This window comes from Melanotaenia boesemani, chromosome 19 (genome assembly GCF_017639745.1).
Source record: "Melanotaenia boesemani isolate fMelBoe1 chromosome 19, fMelBoe1.pri, whole genome shotgun sequence".
NCBI lineage: Eukaryota > Metazoa > Chordata > Actinopteri > Atheriniformes > Melanotaeniidae > Melanotaenia > Melanotaenia boesemani.
The window spans coordinates 24,016,414-24,035,485 of record NC_055700.1 but is presented as its reverse complement, the minus strand read 5'-3'; the positions used below and the strand labels follow the sequence as shown (position 1 = coordinate 24,035,485).

Here is a 19,072-nt window from a genome sequence, read left to right as displayed (position 1 = left end):
CTCTTTGTAAGTTTTCTTTAATTCACGTGGTTTTACAAAAACTGCTGCTGCTGGTTTTCTACATGTTTATAATGCAAATGTTTTAAGTTTTAATGAACATGGAGTTGACATAATATTTATATGAAAATTGTGCTGACAAAATGACTCACTTCTCAGTGTTGAGCTACTGTAGATCATATTGATTTTCATATTCCTGAGGTACTGTCGAGGTATATTTACTTTATATGACATGGAAATGAACAGTCTTGATTTGGTAGGTGTTATAACTCAGTTCTGTTTTCAAATATTTATTGATCATGACTTTTTTTTTTTCTTGTTTTTAGATATCAAAAAACTAGTTTGCTTAAAAGTTTTCTTCTTTCTTTTTTTTAAGAGTAAAATTTAATGCTGTAGATTAAATGGGCCTGTGCTGAGTTCAGTTTTAAATTATTTACCATCACGTACTGTATGTTTAAATATAATTTATTGAGCTGTGTTAAGCCTTTCTGTGCAAAAATTATACTTTTAAAGGTCCATATTTGTCTGTTGGGAGTAAAGTGCATTTTTTTTCTCCCTTTCTCTTTGCAGTTTGCTATATATAATGATGTCCTACACACTGAACCTTTAAATAGTGAAGCCTGTAACTGAATTGTATTTTGTATTTTGCTAATGTGGAGCCATTTGGATTTACAGGTGGACCATCAACTGTGTAATAATAATAATACTTACAGATTTAAATCATGCAATGGGTTTGGTTGAAGCCAGTAGATGGTGTCTATTTGTTTTATTGAATTTATTTTTGCTACTTTTTAAAAATACACTTCTTTAACCGCAACATTTTGCATGTAATCTTTTTGTTTACCCGTAATGAGCTAAATGAAGGAAACTTAAATAAAAATGTGTGCTATAATTCGGGATGCATCTGGACTGATTTGTCACTGTGCTAGTCATGTGATGCACTGACAAGTTGTCCAAGGTAGTAGCTTAGATGGAAAATTGATGTGGTTTTTTTTGGGGCATGGAATGATAAACGATTAGGAAACAATTCAATATAATGGAAGCCAATTTATTAGACAGCCTTGGTTCATAGTAGGTACACATGGAAGTACTGTTTGTGCTTCAACACTCGCAAACATACAATCCCAATAAGTGAGACAGTTGTAGGACACTAATATTTCAATATTATTTTTCTTTGATAAATAATCTTGATATAAATCAACTGATTTGACAAACCCTATACAACAGCAAATTATAATTTAAAAAACAAACTCAAGCATTTGCATCACAGAAAACGCATTATAGTGCAAACTTTGGCCAGGAGAGACGCTGAGGTGGAAGGAAATAAAAGTGAAGTGGATCTAGGTTTGGTTTTGTTTTGTTTTTGTTTTTTTTCTTTGCAAAGCCATTCACCACTGAAGGGTTTTACATTGTACCAGAGGAGGAAACAGACAAAGAAAATATTGATATTTTTCCCAGTAGACCACTAACAGCTACAGCTAAAACATCACAAACATGGCGGCTTCACATTGGCATTTTAAAGGAAAAGTATCACTACAGCACAGTCAGAAAAATCACCATTCAACAGTAAGACGCTAAAACAGCAACATATGGCGTACACAACACTACTCAGTGCATGGCCCAATTAAACATTACTAACCAATAATGAGACTTAATCTGACAAGATACAATACTGAAATACAACTGGCCCTTTTTAATATTATTCATTACATATCAGCAAGCAATGGCCTTTTAAACATTGAAACGTGAAGTCCTTCCAAGAATGGAAAAAGGTTGTTGCAAGAATATACAGTCAGGGCAGCCAGAGGAGGGAGGATTTTAGCTTTTACAGAATTTCTCTTATTTTCCTCGTCTGCTCATTCAGTCGTTTAACTGAATACTTGAACCAAAAACTTGTTTTGAGTATCAAACTTTAACAAACTAGAGAAAACATAGGCAGAGAGCAGCAGCAACATGATGGTTCAACTTTAATAAAATCTATTTAATCATCCATATAAACTTCTAAAGTCCATTTATGTTGCATTGTTGTCCTCGCTTGTCCAATTATGTGCTTAGCATGTCAAAACAGTAACATTTGCATCACAAAATGCTTGAAAGACCATCTTTGGGAAGTTAGCTTAGCAAGCTAACCGCAAGGCAAAGCCATGCCCATCTCTCAAGCTAATTTGCAAACTACGCTAACTTAGATTTCAGTAAAGCTATGATGCTTTTATTTAGTCACGGAGAATGCATAGGGTAGCAAATAAATGATTAGAAAAGTTTCTAAGCAGGCCTTTCTACTTTTTGATACTCAAAACAAATTTTTCTGGTGGAGTATTCAACCTCAACATTTTAGGAAATAGCTAAATGCTAACTCCTGTGCTAAGTACACCCACACTTTATACAAACACAGAACAATTCACACAAGTCCAAGCATGCTACTGAATAATAACATCTCAAATGGCACGGTGGAGCTCCTCATTGATGAAGTCTATGTGCACATATATTGCATGATGACTGATAATATTTTACAATGTGGACCCCTTGAAGTGCACATCCCCCCTCCACCTGCCTCCAGTAAAATTCACACCATAGGTTACCCAAAGTAGGGAAAAAAATGAGAACATGTTTATCCTTTACTTACTCTAGCAGGGTTCAAAGCATACAACATGACATTTTGTTACTTTCCATTTTAAATGGCCTTCTGTTCTGATATTTAATCCTTTTTAAATAAGTTTATTTAGTTGCATCCATTGTAAAACGTGAATACTTTGAACGATTTTCTCTCATATAACATTTATTTTTTTTATCATCTAAGATGTCTTTTTTCTCAAGCAAGATGCATACACAATTGATGGATTGGATTTGGTTGGGTAGGATATGGAGGTAATATGTGTGGGCGGGGCGATGAGGATATGATGAGAGAAATGTGATTGGAGGATTTTAGCTTGTCACTTCCTCATCTGGTTTGTTCATGGCCTTGAGCTGCTCCAGCAGGCTGGTGGGAGTGAAGATGTGGGTTGATCCTGTAGACACGCACATACACAAGACACACACACAAACATACAGTCAGATCTGCACGTTGAGAAAGAAACAAATTTGTAAAAAATGTGTTTTCAGCTCATGTTATGAATGCCTACTTTTAGACGATGGCAGCCAGGAAAAAATATAAGCCCAGAATTATTAAATATAATCAGTTAGTCAGCAAATTTGAAATATATAGTGTATCAAAGAGTTTTGGAAACTAATGCTAAAGGTGGGAAGTACTTCCAAGTAAAGGTCCGATATACAACATTAGAACGCCACAATATGTTGCACTAGAAGAGCAGCATCTCAGGACAAAACTGAAACCTAACTCGCTGTTTAGCTTATTGTAAGGGCTCTGGTCGTATGGTTCTCTTTATAGGATGATTTTTACACAAATATGACTATAATCAGAGGAATAAAAAATGAAAGTGATCTTTTGCTCAACTTGACATGGACTACATGCACTGAAGATGTAGGCGAACTAGCTGCCACATCAGAGAATAAATGCGAAGGAAGAAAGAGACTGCTCTCTGGTACGAACAGCTCTGCAGTTTTGTATTTTCACATAGCAAATGTGCTATTCTATTCACGTGTAAAATATTGTATATTAAACTTTTAAGTTGATTTTATCTCTCTGCATATAATCCCCTTTCCAAAAAAGTTGGAAATCAAATGAAAATACAATAATGTGTGAGACAAATTTCTATAGAAATGTTATTATAATTTATTTGAATAATATTCACTCATTTTGAATATATGACGCCAACACATTGTTAGGGTGTGTTGAAATGGCTCAAACAAAAAAAGTTGAGGTTTTTAAAGTTTTTTAGCAGCAAAGATGGAAATTTTATAATCAGAGGTGGACCAAAAAACCCAGATTCAAAATGTCTAGAGACATGTTTCTTCATGAAGGACAAGATCAGAAACCAAAATGGAATAGTCATTCACTCATTCTCTCTGTACTGCTTGGTCCATTATGGGTCGCCGGTTAGCTGGAGCCTATCCCAGCATTTACAGGTGAGAGGCAGGGTACACCCTGGACAGGTCACCAGTCTATCGCAATCTTATGGAATAGTCATAGTCTGGAAACCTCAGACAGCACTGCGTTAAATACAAATATGATTCTGTGATAAATTCTTTTATTGCGCTGCTGTCTCATAAAACCCAATATACAGTACATACCCAGGCATAATGAAAACAGAATGTCTGGGCTCCTGTTAAGCGCTCCACTTAAATATGTGCCTTTCACTGATTTACTGATTTACTTTTTTGTAATGGTGTCGCTGGCAACAAATTCACTACAAACTTGTATTCTAAATTCGGGTATCTACAAAAGAAAATGTCTTGGCTTTAATATTTGATTGATAATCTTGGTTATAATTTTAATAAAAGAATTGAATTATTGAAACAAATTTTATTTCCTTTTTATATAAAACTTTTTGGAAATGAGGTTGTATTCTACATAGATAAATACTGCCTTAGTAATAACATTTAACTGCAGAGATACAGCTATAACTATGCAAACATTTTTAAATCAAAGGTAGAGTTATACCATATTAAACACATTTAACAGCCACAACTTACTTAAATAATAAGAATTTTGCGCATTATTATTTAAAAAGAAAGGTAAAAAAAAAATCACTTAATTTCTTGTTTTAAACTTTAGATTTTCATTTTGATCGACCTTCCTAAAAAGGACCATGTTCACCCATAAATGTAGTCATTAAGCTGCATTAAATCACATGCAGCTGAACATAAAGGAAGCACATGGCTCTATTTGATTGTCAAGCTGTTTTTTATTTTGTTGTTGTTGGTTCTGTTTTTAAACACTGTATGCAACATTTCTAGAAAGAAAAAGCTAAAGCATATCCTCTTGACATGTTTTTTGGAAATCTTAAAAGCAAAGTTAAGTCTTTAATGTGAGTGAATAAAAATTTGAATCCCTATAAAGCTAATGACACAGGGATGAACAGCTGAAGACACATTTCAGACATTGTACAACCTTGAACGGTGCTGACTGGAGTAAAGCAAACTCTTCGCCAGCTTCACCAGATTTACTGATGGATAATCTTACAGGAGGCAAACAGATGCTTTGATTTACTCCTCACACCTGTTCAACATTACTAACAGTATCAAACTTACACTGGTTTGTTTCTATGGCAAAGCTGCATGTTTCCACCAATTTGGCCAGATCAGTTTCTTTACCTTATTTAAAGCAAAACCTGATCCAACAAGAGGCTGCGACAGGAAGTGAAAATGGCTGAAGGGAAAAAACAAAAGAGAAAGAGGCAAGCCCATCTCGAATATCAGTCGTTATGGTGATGTGGGAGTCGTAAGTGTTGGGATTGTGAGTGAGGGTTTAGTGTGGCTCAACAGACTGACCTCGCCTCCGTCTCTTTGCTTCCCTAAACACACAGCTTCACGGGCCTTTTTTGCCACAGAAACAACACTGTGATCTTGATTTCCAACTCCAGGAAATCATTAAAAATGACTGCATTAAGTAAAAACAGACTTGTTTTAGTAAGTGATGGTCATTTTGCTTGGGTAGTGTTTAATGTAGCAGTATGCAGGGGTTGCTTACTAGTTTAAAAAACGATATTGCTTTAGCAGGTTAGTCATGAATGAGATGGATGCCCCACACGTCTATGTCTTTAGCAGGTGCAGCTTTAAAGTACAATGTACTGTGTGTAAAATTTGACAAACACTGGATATTCATACGATTCCATATTGTCATTATTAATTCAGCCAAAAGTTAAATTTTCAACACTACCAATATGCAACCTTAAATTTTTTTAAATAATTTTTTGATTTAGCAGGGATTTTAGTCAGTTTATGAAGCATTTCTGCAGCACTTTTGCCTTTAAAGGTATGGTGTGTAAGAATTACTGACATCTAGTGGTTAAGATGGGCATAGCAATGACTTCAAATGCTGAGCGTTACTTATCCAAAACAGTGTTCTAGCACCTTTCAAACAGAGCAGGCACTGTGGTTTTAAAGCTCAGAAGCTTATCACTTCACACACAGAGTTGTTTGTCCATTCAGAGACACCATAGTGAAAATGGTGGCACAAATATGCCAGCTTCCATGTATGTGGACTCATGGCAAGTAAATATAAATAGCTTTATCTAAGAGAATAAAACATAACAGTTATTTTAGTAAAGTAATTAGATACCCAATGAAACACAGTTTTTAATTACATTTTTCTGCCATTGACCTTTGATTTGTTAACACGCTGCACCTTTGAGCTTCTCAGTCAAGATGTAAACAAAAAGCATGTTTTTCTATCTAACTTATGTTTCAAAACAATTAAGATAAATTTTGAGCTCTTTTTCCATTTCTGTTTTTAAAACTGCACGTTCTTACCTCAAAAACTAACTCATTACAATTAATTAATTTATCCTTGGAGTAAGTATGCCCAGACCTTGTCCTTAAGAGGCTACTCTGAAAGTATTTATTTAAATAATTTGTGTTCTTACATCATGAGATTAATAATAATTTTTTGAAAATAAGATTTAAAAAATCTATAATAAAGTTGCTATTTAGCATGTTTGACATCTTCATTGTAATTGGGTTGCTAAAGCATATCAGGTAGAACGATGCTACATCGTCCAACTCTGTCTGCAGAGAGGTCTCATTGAGAGGCACTGATTCACAGGGCAAACTTTAGCTGGATTAAAATGGATCCTTGCTGGTTTAGTTGTGTGTTTCCTGTCAAACTACTCCTCAAATTTGCCCTGTGTGTCGGTGCTCTTAAAATATGAGCCACCTCTGCAGATGAGCCAAAAGCCATGTAAGCATGTGATGGTGGGCTGAGTGGGCACAGTCAAAAGACTGAGGGGTCAAAAGAAAGAAAGAAAAAGAAAAAACACACAAAGAAGAACAGAGCTTTAAAATCCAACACCAACTCTAGGACCTGGCCTGAAAAAAACCGCAAACAAACCAAGGTGACGTTCTAAGTAAACTAGGAAAATAATCTAACAATAAAAACTGATAAAGATGCTGGGGTAGATTAAATCTGCAGAAGGTGTGAGACAGTCTCAAAGGGCCTTTGGGTGGCCATCGAGGTGTGATTTAATCCACCCAGCTGAGATGATGGGAGGAGGCAGCAAGGATGGCGTCACCACTTCCCCAGGCATGGCCGCCAATCAGCACAGACTGTGACGATGAAGAACTTTTTAAGCTTTTCTCAATTTGTCTCATCTGCAGATAATCCTACAAATTCTTTGACAAAATATATATATATATATATTTTATTGCTCTGAACGTAATATTCTAAATTTGTGAACAATTAAAAAATTTTGTAGTCTCAAATCAGTTTCAGATAATTATTGTGCTGGAAGTGGAGCCTGATGGAGCAGTCCGTGCAATGAGGAAGGGTCGGGAATGCCCATCCCTGAGGGACACAAGGAGGAAGAGGAGGGTGGTGTTAACATAGCACAGTACTGAGTGTTCAAAGAAGAGGGAGGAACCAGGAGGAAGCCCTTGTGCTGTGAAGGTTCAGAAAGGGCTTCTTTGTGCGGCTGCCTTTACTTTTTTCTGTGAGATTTCTCTCCCTCCCTCCCAATCTGTCTCTGCCTCACTCGGCTGAGGCGTCTGCGTCCTCAAAGGACACCCTAGTGGACTCTCGGAAGTCGGGGTGCTGCAGGTCCGCTAAGAATTTGGTTGGGGTGAGCAAGTGGGTGGAACCTGTGGAGGAACAGAGGTGGCTTCACCACTCGTCTCACAGCACATGCCACGCTCCTCCCCCACTCTCTCCAAAAACAAAAGGGTCAAAAACAAGCAAACCTGTCGCACAGAGCAAACACACATAGACACACCCGTCCACTGACAGTCCACACAGATACATACAATCGCCATGTTGCACAAAGAAGAAACAAAAACAAACTTGGCACACACAGACAGAAGAAGACATGGCGTGGCTGCAATTTAAAGACAATTGTTTGAAAGACAACAGCTAAAGCAGAGCACAACAAAACAATGACACTTTCCATTTATTACACAGGACCACTGATTAGCGAAGCTTAAAGACATAAAATAAACAGTACAAAGGGCCATAACATAAAGGATTATAATATTACACATTGCACTCAAAAGTAGGTTGTGTGTAATGGGATTTGTTATGTGTTTATGGGTTGTATAGTCTTTCTTGCTGTATTTTAGTATTACTGTGTCTTTTGGATTCCTTGTTCTGGGTTTTTCAGATTTTCAGGATTTTAAGAATTTGTGGATTCTGTTGCCAGTGGAGTTAAACTTTCACCAAATGTAGACATTTTTAAATCCAGGTTAAAAACATTTCTTTTCTCATGCACCTATACATGAAATCTGCACGGTAACTTTTTAATTCATCTTGCATTTAATCATTTTAATGTAATTTTATTATTTTATTGTGATTCTTGCTATGTGTTGCTGCCTTTTACTATTTCTTAAGATCTGTAATGCTTTTGTTTTATGTAAAGCAAGATGTGAGCATGCTAATGTTGTGATGCTAGAAAGATAGCTAACATTAGCCTGCAGTTTCTGTTACAGAATCAGGCTCCGGGTCTCAAAACCTTTAATGTACACCATGGCAACTTTGTAGAGCTTAAAATAAATTAAAAAGTGAAAAAAAAGATTAATTTGCTTGGATAGTGAAAGAGAATGCAGTGTTTTCTACGCTAGCTTGCTGAGTTTAGTTGGTCACTCCACTGTTCTGTTCCTACAATCCACACCTGGTTGTTATTAGTCATTAGTTGTTACGTCACTGTTTTCTTTGCATGTTTTTCACCACTGATTCATGGTTTGTTTTATTGTGATTCTAGTCTCTGCTTCACTCTCTAAAATTTTGGATTTTTGTTTCTAGATTTGTAAATCTATTTTTCCCCCTTCATACCCCTACGCCTCCCACCTGGGACAGATTGGAAAAAAAAATATCTGAATGCAGATCTTCCAGAAACATCTAAACTGCTTCACTGTCATAGTCGTAAAGATGGTGTCATGGTATTGTGTTGCGATATGTGATATGGCATTTGTTGTGTTTTATCTGTGCCCTACTTGGATCATATTTTGCCAACCAGACCAAAGCTCTTCTGTCATCAAACTAAACTGTGATGTCTTTCTTTTGTGATATTCATTGTCAAAATAATATAAACCTGTTTCATAAAATTATGTGATTATGAAAGCAACACTTAGAAACTAGTATAATACGAAACATTACTGAATTTCATTTCATTCTTAAGTTAAAAAAAAGCTGATTCTCACCAGTATATAAGATTCAATCTATCCTGAGAGAGTTTTATCTTTTTTTTTATGCACTAAGGTGCAACTGTTAACTGTCCTCTCAGTTCACTTGTTAAAGTTGTTTCTCTCCATCTTTGTTGTTTAACTCTGTCCTAGTACAGATGCTTCTGGGGATCTGAAGGTCACACGCCTCTTTAAATACTTCAGAAGAAGTGACTCTGGGATTAGGACACAGGTACAATCAGCTTTAACACTTTCCCTTCATCTTCACTCAGAAACACAGCCTCTTTAAGGCTGTAGCAGCTGTGTCTTCGAGTAACCACTTTTACAGGCTGCTCATCTGCGCTCTGAGGCACCTTATGTTGCACCACTCACCAATGATGGCTTCCCACTTCCCATTAGCCTGTGTGACTTCGTAGGCGCAGCGCATCTCACTGAAGGACACGCCGCCGATAATAAAGACCATGACCCGTGGGCCTGTGCGGTACTCTCCAGGTGTCTTGTTCTTGTGCCAGTGTCCATACCGAGCACTGCCAGAAAAGAGAACAAGACTTATTTTTTATTTATCTTCCTACTTGCTGCAACAATTTTGTGAAGAAAAATGTTTATGTGACAAATGAAAAGATAATAACTTGCTTGTTTTCTGACTTTGTTTACCAGCCAGATGTTAACTGTGTCTGTCTGTCTTGTGGGTTTTCAATGCTTTTAAAGGTGATAACTTTGTTAATCTGTGCATATCATGTTTTTTATATGTTGCAAGACACATGAGCAATACTAACATCAACATTATGGCTGGGGATTTGTGCTTTGAATCTGAAGAGCATTACCAACAGCCTAAAAATTCAAAGTAATTATTTGGAAAACCAATACTGACTACTTAGGTGGGGCTTTACATGTTCATGTTCTGGAAAGAGCTAATGAAATCAAAAGCCAGGGAAAGCTACAGGAGAAGTTAGCATATGCTGGGTAAAGAAGAAGCTAGGAGGAAAATGTTGTGAGACACAAAAGTGTGCATTCTGTAAGGTTTCTTGTCCTAACCAAAGATGAAGTACTACAGAAGGGAATTAAGCTCACTTGGAGACATTGTAACCCAGCAGAATTACCAGGTAAGAAAATAGTCTTTGTTCTTTGAATGACTGCTACTAAAATTTAACCCAAAAAGGGCTCTAAACTCTCACTAACTCATCACATATGGATTAAAATTCATTTTAACAGGTATACATGAAAACTTACTGGTCAGTCTGGCAGGTGATGCATTAAGCAAACCATTTCAGTTATTTCTCCTGGCAGTGCTATCACTACATGTCCCATAAATAGCATGTATGATTAAAAAATAAGAATAAAAAAAATAAGAATCTGGTTTGTTCTCCCATTAAAAAAAAAAAAAAAGTTTGGCAAGTGAAAACAATGACTGGCCGGTAACTTTAAGAATCTAAGAGAAACAGTAGCATGTGATCAGAAAAGTTTACCAAAACCACTCTGTTTAGGTGCACAAAGTATGAATACAGACTAAAAAGTCAGAACCTGCATACTGGTTACCTGTGAGCAACCTAACTGGGTTCACTGTGCAGGGTGTGCGTGAATCTGTGTGGAGGAGGAATGGTATAATAAATACAAATCTGCAGTGTCATCACACTCCGCCTGCTGTGCAAAATTACTGTTTCTGGTCAGTTTGCTCATGTTTTGGTTGGAAAATTATACAGGCAGGTAAACTGAATAAGTCTGTAGTGTATGTGTTGCACTGTATCTTTATAGCTCCCTTCCAAAATTACTACTGATTGAATACAACCATTTCAGTCTGTTTATTTAAAAAAGCCAGCATGTGATGCCGTGTGCTTATGTATTTACATGTGTGTCTTGCTACCTGACTGCAGTGGTGCTGAAGGAGGCAGAGGAGCGGGTGGAGATGTAAGGGTAGTGCTTGGTGTCCAGCTTATCATCAATAGCATCCTGCAGGAAGAAAAAATAAACAACAAAACACATACAGTGGAAGAGAGACTTCGGAGTTGTGTTCCATCTCTTAGCAACCACGTATGAAGTTCTCCACAAATAAGGGGAAGATGTAGCTGCTCACGACTATGCTGATGTTTGACTGAAGCTGCTGTGGGAACTTGGTAAGTTATGTTTTAGCAGCATGATATTTTTGGAATCCAGGTTAGCTTTTCTTCAGGGGTAAAAAATACTGAATCTTCTTCGTAAATCCTGAGGAAGCAAAGCAAACAAACCTCCATGATGTCCTTGACCAGTGGTGTCCAGCGGGACAGCTGATAGGTCTGCTCACTCACACGCTCCTTCCTGTCCAGCTTCTTCCCCCTGCGGAGGGTGGACTGATGAAGGATAGAGGAGTTTGGGAAATGAAAAAGAGCAAAGTGAGGAAACAGATAATCTGGATCAAGTGACAACGACTCCCAGAGTGGTGCATTTATGTTTTGTGTGAAGGTGAGACAGAAGAAGGTTAGGACTGTAAAACAAAGCGGATGTAGTTTGTTATGTCACTGTGACAAAATACATATCTTACACAAGCTCCTTACCATTCCTCCAAGGTAAAAAAAGCTACCCAACCCATTATTTCAAATGAGTATTTAAAGTATTCAAAGAAGACAAGTTAAAATTGATCTAGAGGTGAAAAGGCTGAAAAAGCACATCAGATGAGAACATAAAGTGAAAGACTGAGGAATATCCAAACAATAAGATGAGACAATCTTACATCTGTGACGATGGGGACGCCCAGATGAGCCATGTTGGTGATAATCTCACTGTCCTCAGGCGGGATCTGAGCGTGCTGGATCAGCTTGTTCAGGTTCTCCTCCGTTATGCCTGGACACCCACACACACGTATGCTATTCATATCTTCTGTTTATGAGCTGCTCTTAGATGAGAGATTATTTTGTTGTTTAAAGGCAAAAAGTTTCATTATTCTGTATTATTTTCCTCTGGGTTTAATAATATATAAGTTTGCCTTTTTTAAACTTTACCTTTGAGACTGAATTTTTTATTTCACCTACCAGCACTGTGCTGTAGCAATAAGCAAGTTACATTTTCTGAACACGATCTTGTGCTTGCAGATTAGTTTTTCTATGCATTCCCACATCTTCATTTTACAAACACACATCAAAGATGTAAAAACTGTATCAAATATCCATAAAGAAGAATTTCAGATTGTGATTTCTGTATGTCACCCGCAACCTCCTGCTTACCATTCTTGAGGAAGATGTACAGCAGGATGATGCGGATCTTGTCGTATGTGCTGACATTGGCATCCAGTAGGATGGGCACAATGGCTCTCATGGGATCCTTGATCTTCTCTCCCTCAGCGTCTGTGCCCATAGCCAAATCCTGCAACAGGAAGCTCAAGTCTCACATAAAGAATGATGTTAAAATAGCTCCAATAATCTTATTTCATCTTTACACGAACACATTTCAAGTGCCCAATGTATTTTATGTTTACTGAATGTGTTTCCAAATATGATGCTTTAGCTTTATTTCTTTTTCTATTGCTCTCATTTGTCTTCTCATCTCCTTTTTTTTTATCCTCTCGTTACTTTTTTCTCATCCCTCTCACCTGTTCCACACGGCACAGCTTGTCCACTGTTCCTTGGTAATGCTTCATACAGTCCTCAGCCAGCTGCAGGTGAGTGGAGTACTGAAAAAAGACAAAACACACACAATAAGCATACAGACTCATGACCACATAAAGACACACTTACATATATATGCCAACATGCACGCACCTTGCTGAGCTCCTTCTGGTACTGAGGCATCTTCTTCAGCATCTGGGACAGGTCCCTCATTGTGGTCTGTTGAAATAGAAGCAAATAATGTTAGATTACACAATGATTCCCCCTGAAAGGTCCACCAGCAACATTAGTGTGGGATGAGAAAAGATTTTGAAACACTTTGAGAAATCATTGTCTGCAATCAACTTGTTGTACCATCCAAAAAGAATACATCATGATCCAACCAAAGCTCATAAAATGGATGGAGTCGAAGTGGAAAATTGTTTTGTGATCGGACAAATAGGAATTTGAAATTCTTTTTGGGAATCATTGATGCTGTGTTTCTGGACTGAGGAGGAGAACGGGCTTCAGGCTTGTTCTCACTGTTCAGTTCAAAACCTTGCATCGTTAATGGTATGGAGGTGCAAGTGTGTGGAGTACTCCTTTATTTATTATTTATTTATGCTCCTTTATGTATGTAAAAATGTATGTCCACGTTGTTGCTATATGTCACTCCCCATTTACTCCCATGCATACTGTATGTTGGCTTGGTTGTGAGGCAATACATCCACTAGAGGGCAGTGCAGAGTTCAGAGTTCACTTCTGAGTTCTGACATCAGTTTCAGACAACAGCCGACTTGGCGACGATGGAGATCATGATAATGCACATTATCAGAAAGTGACATAAAAAGAGCAGAGTAGATGGTGGTGGTCTGTCCCCACATTAAATTTATTGCAGTTTCATCTTCATTGTTCTTTTTAAATGTCACATATGAGCTATGCTGCTCAACAGCGGTTTCTGGTGGTACAGGTCCTTTTCTTACATCTACATACACATCTGTAAATTCCCTGAAAACAGGCTGAAATATGATCATAAAACATAATATGTAAAATGTTAAATATGCATATTTAATATAGTGTATAATTGAGGTATTTGACAGTTGGACAGCCTGGCTTAGTCTGAGATATCCTATCAAGAAAATGTTTTTATTGCTGGCAAAAAGGGAAAATTAGCTTGTTTTGATATAAACCCATTAGCAAGATTTTATTTATAAGTTTCTAATTTAGCTATATGTTATTGTGGGGCCACGTCGGGGCCCAAAGATCACCAATCCAGATCCAACATTAACGTAGTTGGTTACACTAAAGAACATCTAAATTTGCTCCACAAGTTGTAGTCACAGTTTTTTTGTTTGCTGATGGATGACCCTCTACCCATCTTGACTTCTAGATGACTCTACCTCTTTAAGGTGCCTTTTTTATCATGTTACTGATCTGATGCCAGTTAACCTAATTATTATGAACATTATGCCCAGCTTTGCAACTACTTTGGAATTGGGATTGGTTACAAACTCTCTCCAGACTCTCTTCATTTGCATAATGAAAGCGATAACACACAAATAAATCTAAATCTGGGTGAATTTTAGTCCCTATAGCTTTTTCGGCAGGTTTCTCTTCACCTTCTCTCCTGTGTTCATCCTCTTGCTGGCAGAGAAGTCCTTAAGCTGGCGTGTCACTTCCCTGATGACAAAACAAAAAAGAAATAAGCAATAGCAACTCTTATCTGGGTATAAAAAGCCTGAGTGAATATTTATAACGGTACTCACTGGGACACCTCAGCTATGTGTTTGTGTCGCAGGCTCACCCACAGGTCATCGTCTTCATGCAGAAGGACCTCTTTCACACGAGAGTCTCCCATGCCACTGGTCTCATATCTGTAAAACAACACACTATTTTAGCTCAATATATAATCATCTAGGTTCTGTTAAGTTACTGAAACTGATGAGATTATATTGAAATAGGGTTTGTTTTCAGTTTATTTTTCCCCATACGTGTAGACATCATTTTCGATGGGCAGCAGGTCATAGCCCATGGCCTGGAAGGTGAGTTCATGTAGGACAGGTGACACGGGGTCAAAGGCCCTGTCTAGGATGATGAGCTGTGAGCGAGCTTTATCTGGACCCTGCAGCAGAAGAGATGCATAAATTAAGCTGTAAAATTGCCCAAACTTGAGATGAAAATAATGTTTAACCCTCAATCTAAATATACAATGATATAACTAAAAGAATTAAACAAGGAAATAAACATGAGATATGACAGTCACACACATTTCACAGTTTAAAGTAGGTGGGGGATTTTTCTATCAGACATACCTCCCCCATGGTGGGATCATCAGCCTTGTAGGCATCCAGTTTGTCCTGAACCAACTGGGCCAGGGTGGCATTGTCCTTATAGTCTCTGGACAGAGAAATGTGAGGGAGAGAAGGAAGAAAAACACTCATAAAGAGAAGACATCAACACAAGCAAAGTGAAAAAAAAAATATAACCCACATTCATACATTAAATGCCAAAATTGCATGAATGTCAGAATAAGATTAAAGCATTGTGAAAGCACTACAATTAATCTGAGTTATTTTGATCAGTTATTATTAGTTGTTATCTTTTTAGAATTTTTGCATCACTTTATGGTAAAAAATTTGCTCAAAACTTTGTTTAAAAAAGTATTAGTTTAATTACATAACCCTAAGGAATGCCATAACTTTCTCCACTGTTTGAGGAAGACTCTGTTGGTTATTAATGGTAGATACTCCTGCTCCTGTTAACTGTTCCTTATGTTGTCACATGAAGAAAAAAAACAAAAAAAAAAAAAAAAAAACAAGAGGTGATGCTGTTTTCTTGAAAGCTAAAAGCTTCATTTACTGTTTGCTAAACTAGATGCCCCTTATAACCAAGAAGGGCCATTTAGGACATGAATGTTGTTAATCATATAAATATAAACATTAAAAACACCAATTCAATCTTTAGTTTGAGAAGCAATCTGCTTTCTTTGCAGCACCCCTTATTGCTCACCCTCGGTATCTGACAGCAGGGTACTCCTTCAGGGTGGCACAGAGCGTGGCCAACTGCTCAGCAAGCCTCTCCATAACTGGGTTCTTCAGCTGGGTCTTATGAGGGCTGTAGAAACTGTGAAAGGCATCTGGATTGTCCAGAGAGTACACCTGCACACACACACAAAAACACAAATGTAAAATGGGCTACAAATAAAAGGGTTTTATGTTGGAGTAGATTCTCAGTCATCCAGGTCATGGCAATCCTAAGAGCTTGAATAAAGGCAACAGAAAGAAAAGGGTTTTCCTTTTCTTTGTGATTTAAGTGTCACAGCCTTCATATACTTTTGTGCTTTTATTCTCTTCCCTTATCTCAAATGTGAAGCCTGAAAGAGTTTCACTTGTATCACCATCTTCTCTTCTTGTCATTTTTCCAGCTTTTCTGCCTCCTAACTTAATCCCAGCGAACTTTTCACTTTTCCTCTCTTATCTCCTCTTTCATTTCCTTGCTCCTCTTGTTTTCCTCCTCTTTCCATGTCAGCTCTCCTTTCATCCTATGTCCTTGTCTGCTTTCTCCCTCCTCTTCTGCATTACTGTACCACTCCCTCCTCCCAACCCATCTGTATAGAGTCACATGACCACACGCTTGTACCGCAGAAGGGTCCCTGCGTTGGCCCGGCAACTATTGGCTACAGCCTGTTGTGTGGATACTGGCCCATCCAATGGGACGGGAGCAACCCACTTGAAGAGGCGGGACAGTGAGGCAGCATTTTGCCTGGAGCAGAGAGCCACTGAGTCTGAATTAATCACAGTTGACAGGAAGGGAGCAAGGCATTGTGGACCATGCAGCATCTTCAGATAGTGGGAGAATAAAGGACGGACAGAAGGAGAGATAAAGAAGACGAAGGGCAGAGGGATGAATAAATGTAAACCACAAAAAAATAAAAAAATAAAAGCAGAGCAGTGAACAAAAAGAGTCGAGGTGATGGAGAAATAAAAATAAAAATAATGTAAGAAACCAGAATGAAAAGGGGAAGGAGAAAAGGTTATGGTGGAGGCAATGTTGTGGAAATGCAGCAAGGGCGTAGAATGAGGAAGGGTGAGGTCAATGTGACAAATGTGAGTCTTTCTGGAACAGTCTGGCAATGAACGGAGGGACTGGTGAGTCAGCAGCAATGTGCCAGAGCACCACCTGAGTGTGTTTGTGTTTCTCTCTCATCTCTCTCTATGTCCCTCTTTCCATCATTGAACAAAACAACCAATATTCTCACCTTTACTATTCCTGTCCATGTCCTCTGCATCTTCATTTTCCTCCCACCTGCTATTATTGATCTCTAGCTGCTGTTACTCAAGCTTTGTATGGCTCTTTCTCTGCCTCAGAAATAAAAGGAGTCACATTTTATTTATTTAAGACCTGCTTTAAAGACTAAAGACAGGAAAATTACAGTAAGATGGGGAAAACAATCCTGAGTCGATGGTTAATCTAGTTTCTTTTTTGTGAACACAGGTCAGTAGTAAATTAAAATGTAAAACTGACATTACTGAGGACAATGACACTGGTGTTCCAGCAGCTTCCAGCTGATGGCCCACCAAGACCTCACTAGTTCCTGACCATCCAGACTGATGTCCTTTCAGCTGACGGTGACTCTTTGGGTTCAAACCTCGTTGTAGACTTACCATCTAAATGGTTTTATCCAGCTTTATAATTAAGCGTCACCTGCTAATTATTTTGGAGTTCTGCAGGGTTCTGTGTTTGGACCACTAATGTTTGCTTCATATGTGCTGACTGTCATTAGGTGACACAGCATTTATTTTCATTATGGCTTAAATTGAATTCAACTCAAAATTGTATAATATATTACTAAATGGAAGCATGTATAAAATAAAAAGGTTCAAGCACAGAACTCTGAGGAACTCCATAACTTTCTTAGCTGCTTAAGTAAGACTCTGTTGGGGAGAGTCTGTCTATGGTGAATTTGGTGCAATGGTTTCTGTTTTGGTGAAGCAGCTTCTCAATCAATTAAAATGTAAAACTAACAATACTGAGTAAAATGACACTAGTGTTCCTGCAGCTTCCAACTGATAACAGACCAACTAACTTAATTCTTTACCTGCTGATCCTCATCTGGCAACAGACAGCAGCTCAAATCATGGCAGGGGCAACTTCCAGCAGCTGCCACAACCTGTCACGAATCACCCCAGCTTGACAGAGCCTGCCATAGCTTTTCACACATATGCCAGGGCAACAGTGTTAATGGCTCAGACTGATACAGTTCAGGACTACCTTGTTCTTCCACCATTGCATTGTGGTTGAGGACTGTCACATCACTTCTCCCCCACCTATAATCCAAACCTTTCAGTTATGCGAAGGAGATTGATGACATCTATTCACACGTGCAGCCTTAACGTGAGACAAAAGTCAGTTTAATAAGACTTTGGGTAGGCCACGACTTTTTGCAGTTTCATGGACTTTTTACATGAAATCTCCCACTTTCTCCGTTAGAACCGATAAAGATCTTTTGGATGAGAGCGAAACGTCTTAAAGAAACTAAACTCAGTCCAGATGACTTGACTTAACCTACATTGGACACCATGACCTGGAAGAATGAGAACCATCACAGACAGTATTGCTTGATGTTTACCTGAGACTCATAGGGCAAAAAGGCGATGTTGATCTCCGTTAGAGTCTTGGTGGTTTTGGAAGCTCGGCTCTTAACCAGCTCATTGAAGAGAGGATCAGGGCAAGCTGGAAAGAACAGAAATAATAATTATATCTTCTTTAAATCATTGCTTGCACTCAACACAACTGTAAAATCCTGACAAAGTGTAATTAAATCTGTAAAGACTAGATTATATCTGTTAGCTGTAGATTCCTAATTTTGGTGGACACTAACCCTTTCAATTTGTTCCTTCGTTAACACTCTACTCAGACTTTACTGAGACGGTTGAGCCCTATTTACAATACAGCTAAGGAGTACACAGTAGAAAAGGTACTTATGACTCTGTAGTCCATTAAATTATCACATCTGTAGAACAAAATCAGGATGTTTTAAAATAGAAATAAAAAATCCAAACAAAATGATAAAAAGGCAAAATACAAAGAGAAGTCTTTGCGTTACTCACAGTCAGTGAAGAAAACATGGGCTGCCTTGTATTTTGCTGAATGGGGGTCTTTGAAGTCTCCGATGAGGGTGTGGACGGACTAAAGAAAAGGAGTCAAACAGTTGCATTCAATTCAGTATGTTTATCTAAGTGCAAGTGTGTTACTACAGTAGGACTGTGTATGTGTGATGTGCCTTGACTAACAGG

The 19,072-nt window shown here is 38.0% G+C and overlaps 1 protein-coding gene and 1 long non-coding RNA gene across 3 annotated transcripts in view; one reads left to right on the top strand and one right to left on the bottom strand.

Moving 5' to 3' along the window:
- Positions 1 to 1,029: 1,029 nt before the first annotated feature.
- stxbp1a (syntaxin binding protein 1a) overlaps positions 1,030 to 19,072 on the bottom strand; it is a 38,579-nt gene continuing 20,536 nt past the window's right edge. The window contains exons 5-20 of one of the 2 annotated variants that reach the window (XM_041970356.1): positions 18,887 to 18,965; positions 18,406 to 18,509; positions 15,786 to 15,934; positions 15,089 to 15,173; positions 14,768 to 14,898; positions 14,543 to 14,650; positions 14,396 to 14,456; positions 12,951 to 13,016; positions 12,782 to 12,862; positions 12,417 to 12,555; positions 11,927 to 12,036; positions 11,445 to 11,546; positions 11,084 to 11,169; positions 9,595 to 9,749; positions 7,534 to 7,689; positions 1,030 to 3,002 (exon numbers count right to left, since the gene is read on the bottom strand). In XM_041970356.1, the coding sequence (XP_041826290.1) occupies positions 7,580 to 7,689; positions 9,595 to 9,749; positions 11,084 to 11,169; positions 11,445 to 11,546; positions 11,927 to 12,036; positions 12,417 to 12,555; positions 12,782 to 12,862; positions 12,951 to 13,016; positions 14,396 to 14,456; positions 14,543 to 14,650; positions 14,768 to 14,898; positions 15,089 to 15,173; positions 15,786 to 15,934; positions 18,406 to 18,509; positions 18,887 to 18,965 (1,566 nt within the window). In that variant the 3' untranslated portion in view covers positions 1,030 to 3,002; positions 7,534 to 7,579. The remainder of the gene's footprint in view (positions 3,003 to 7,533; positions 7,690 to 9,594; positions 9,750 to 11,083; positions 11,170 to 11,444; positions 11,547 to 11,926; positions 12,037 to 12,416; positions 12,556 to 12,781; positions 12,863 to 12,950; positions 13,017 to 14,395; positions 14,457 to 14,542; positions 14,651 to 14,767; positions 14,899 to 15,088; positions 15,174 to 15,785; positions 15,935 to 18,405; positions 18,510 to 18,886; positions 18,966 to 19,072) is intronic. The other variant, XM_041970358.1, reaches the window with a different exon arrangement.
- LOC121630210 lies at positions 3,488 to 4,235 on the top strand. Its single transcript, XR_006008488.1, has 3 exons — positions 3,488 to 3,942; positions 4,048 to 4,054; positions 4,085 to 4,235. It is a non-coding gene; the product is annotated as an uncharacterized LOC121630210 (long non-coding RNA).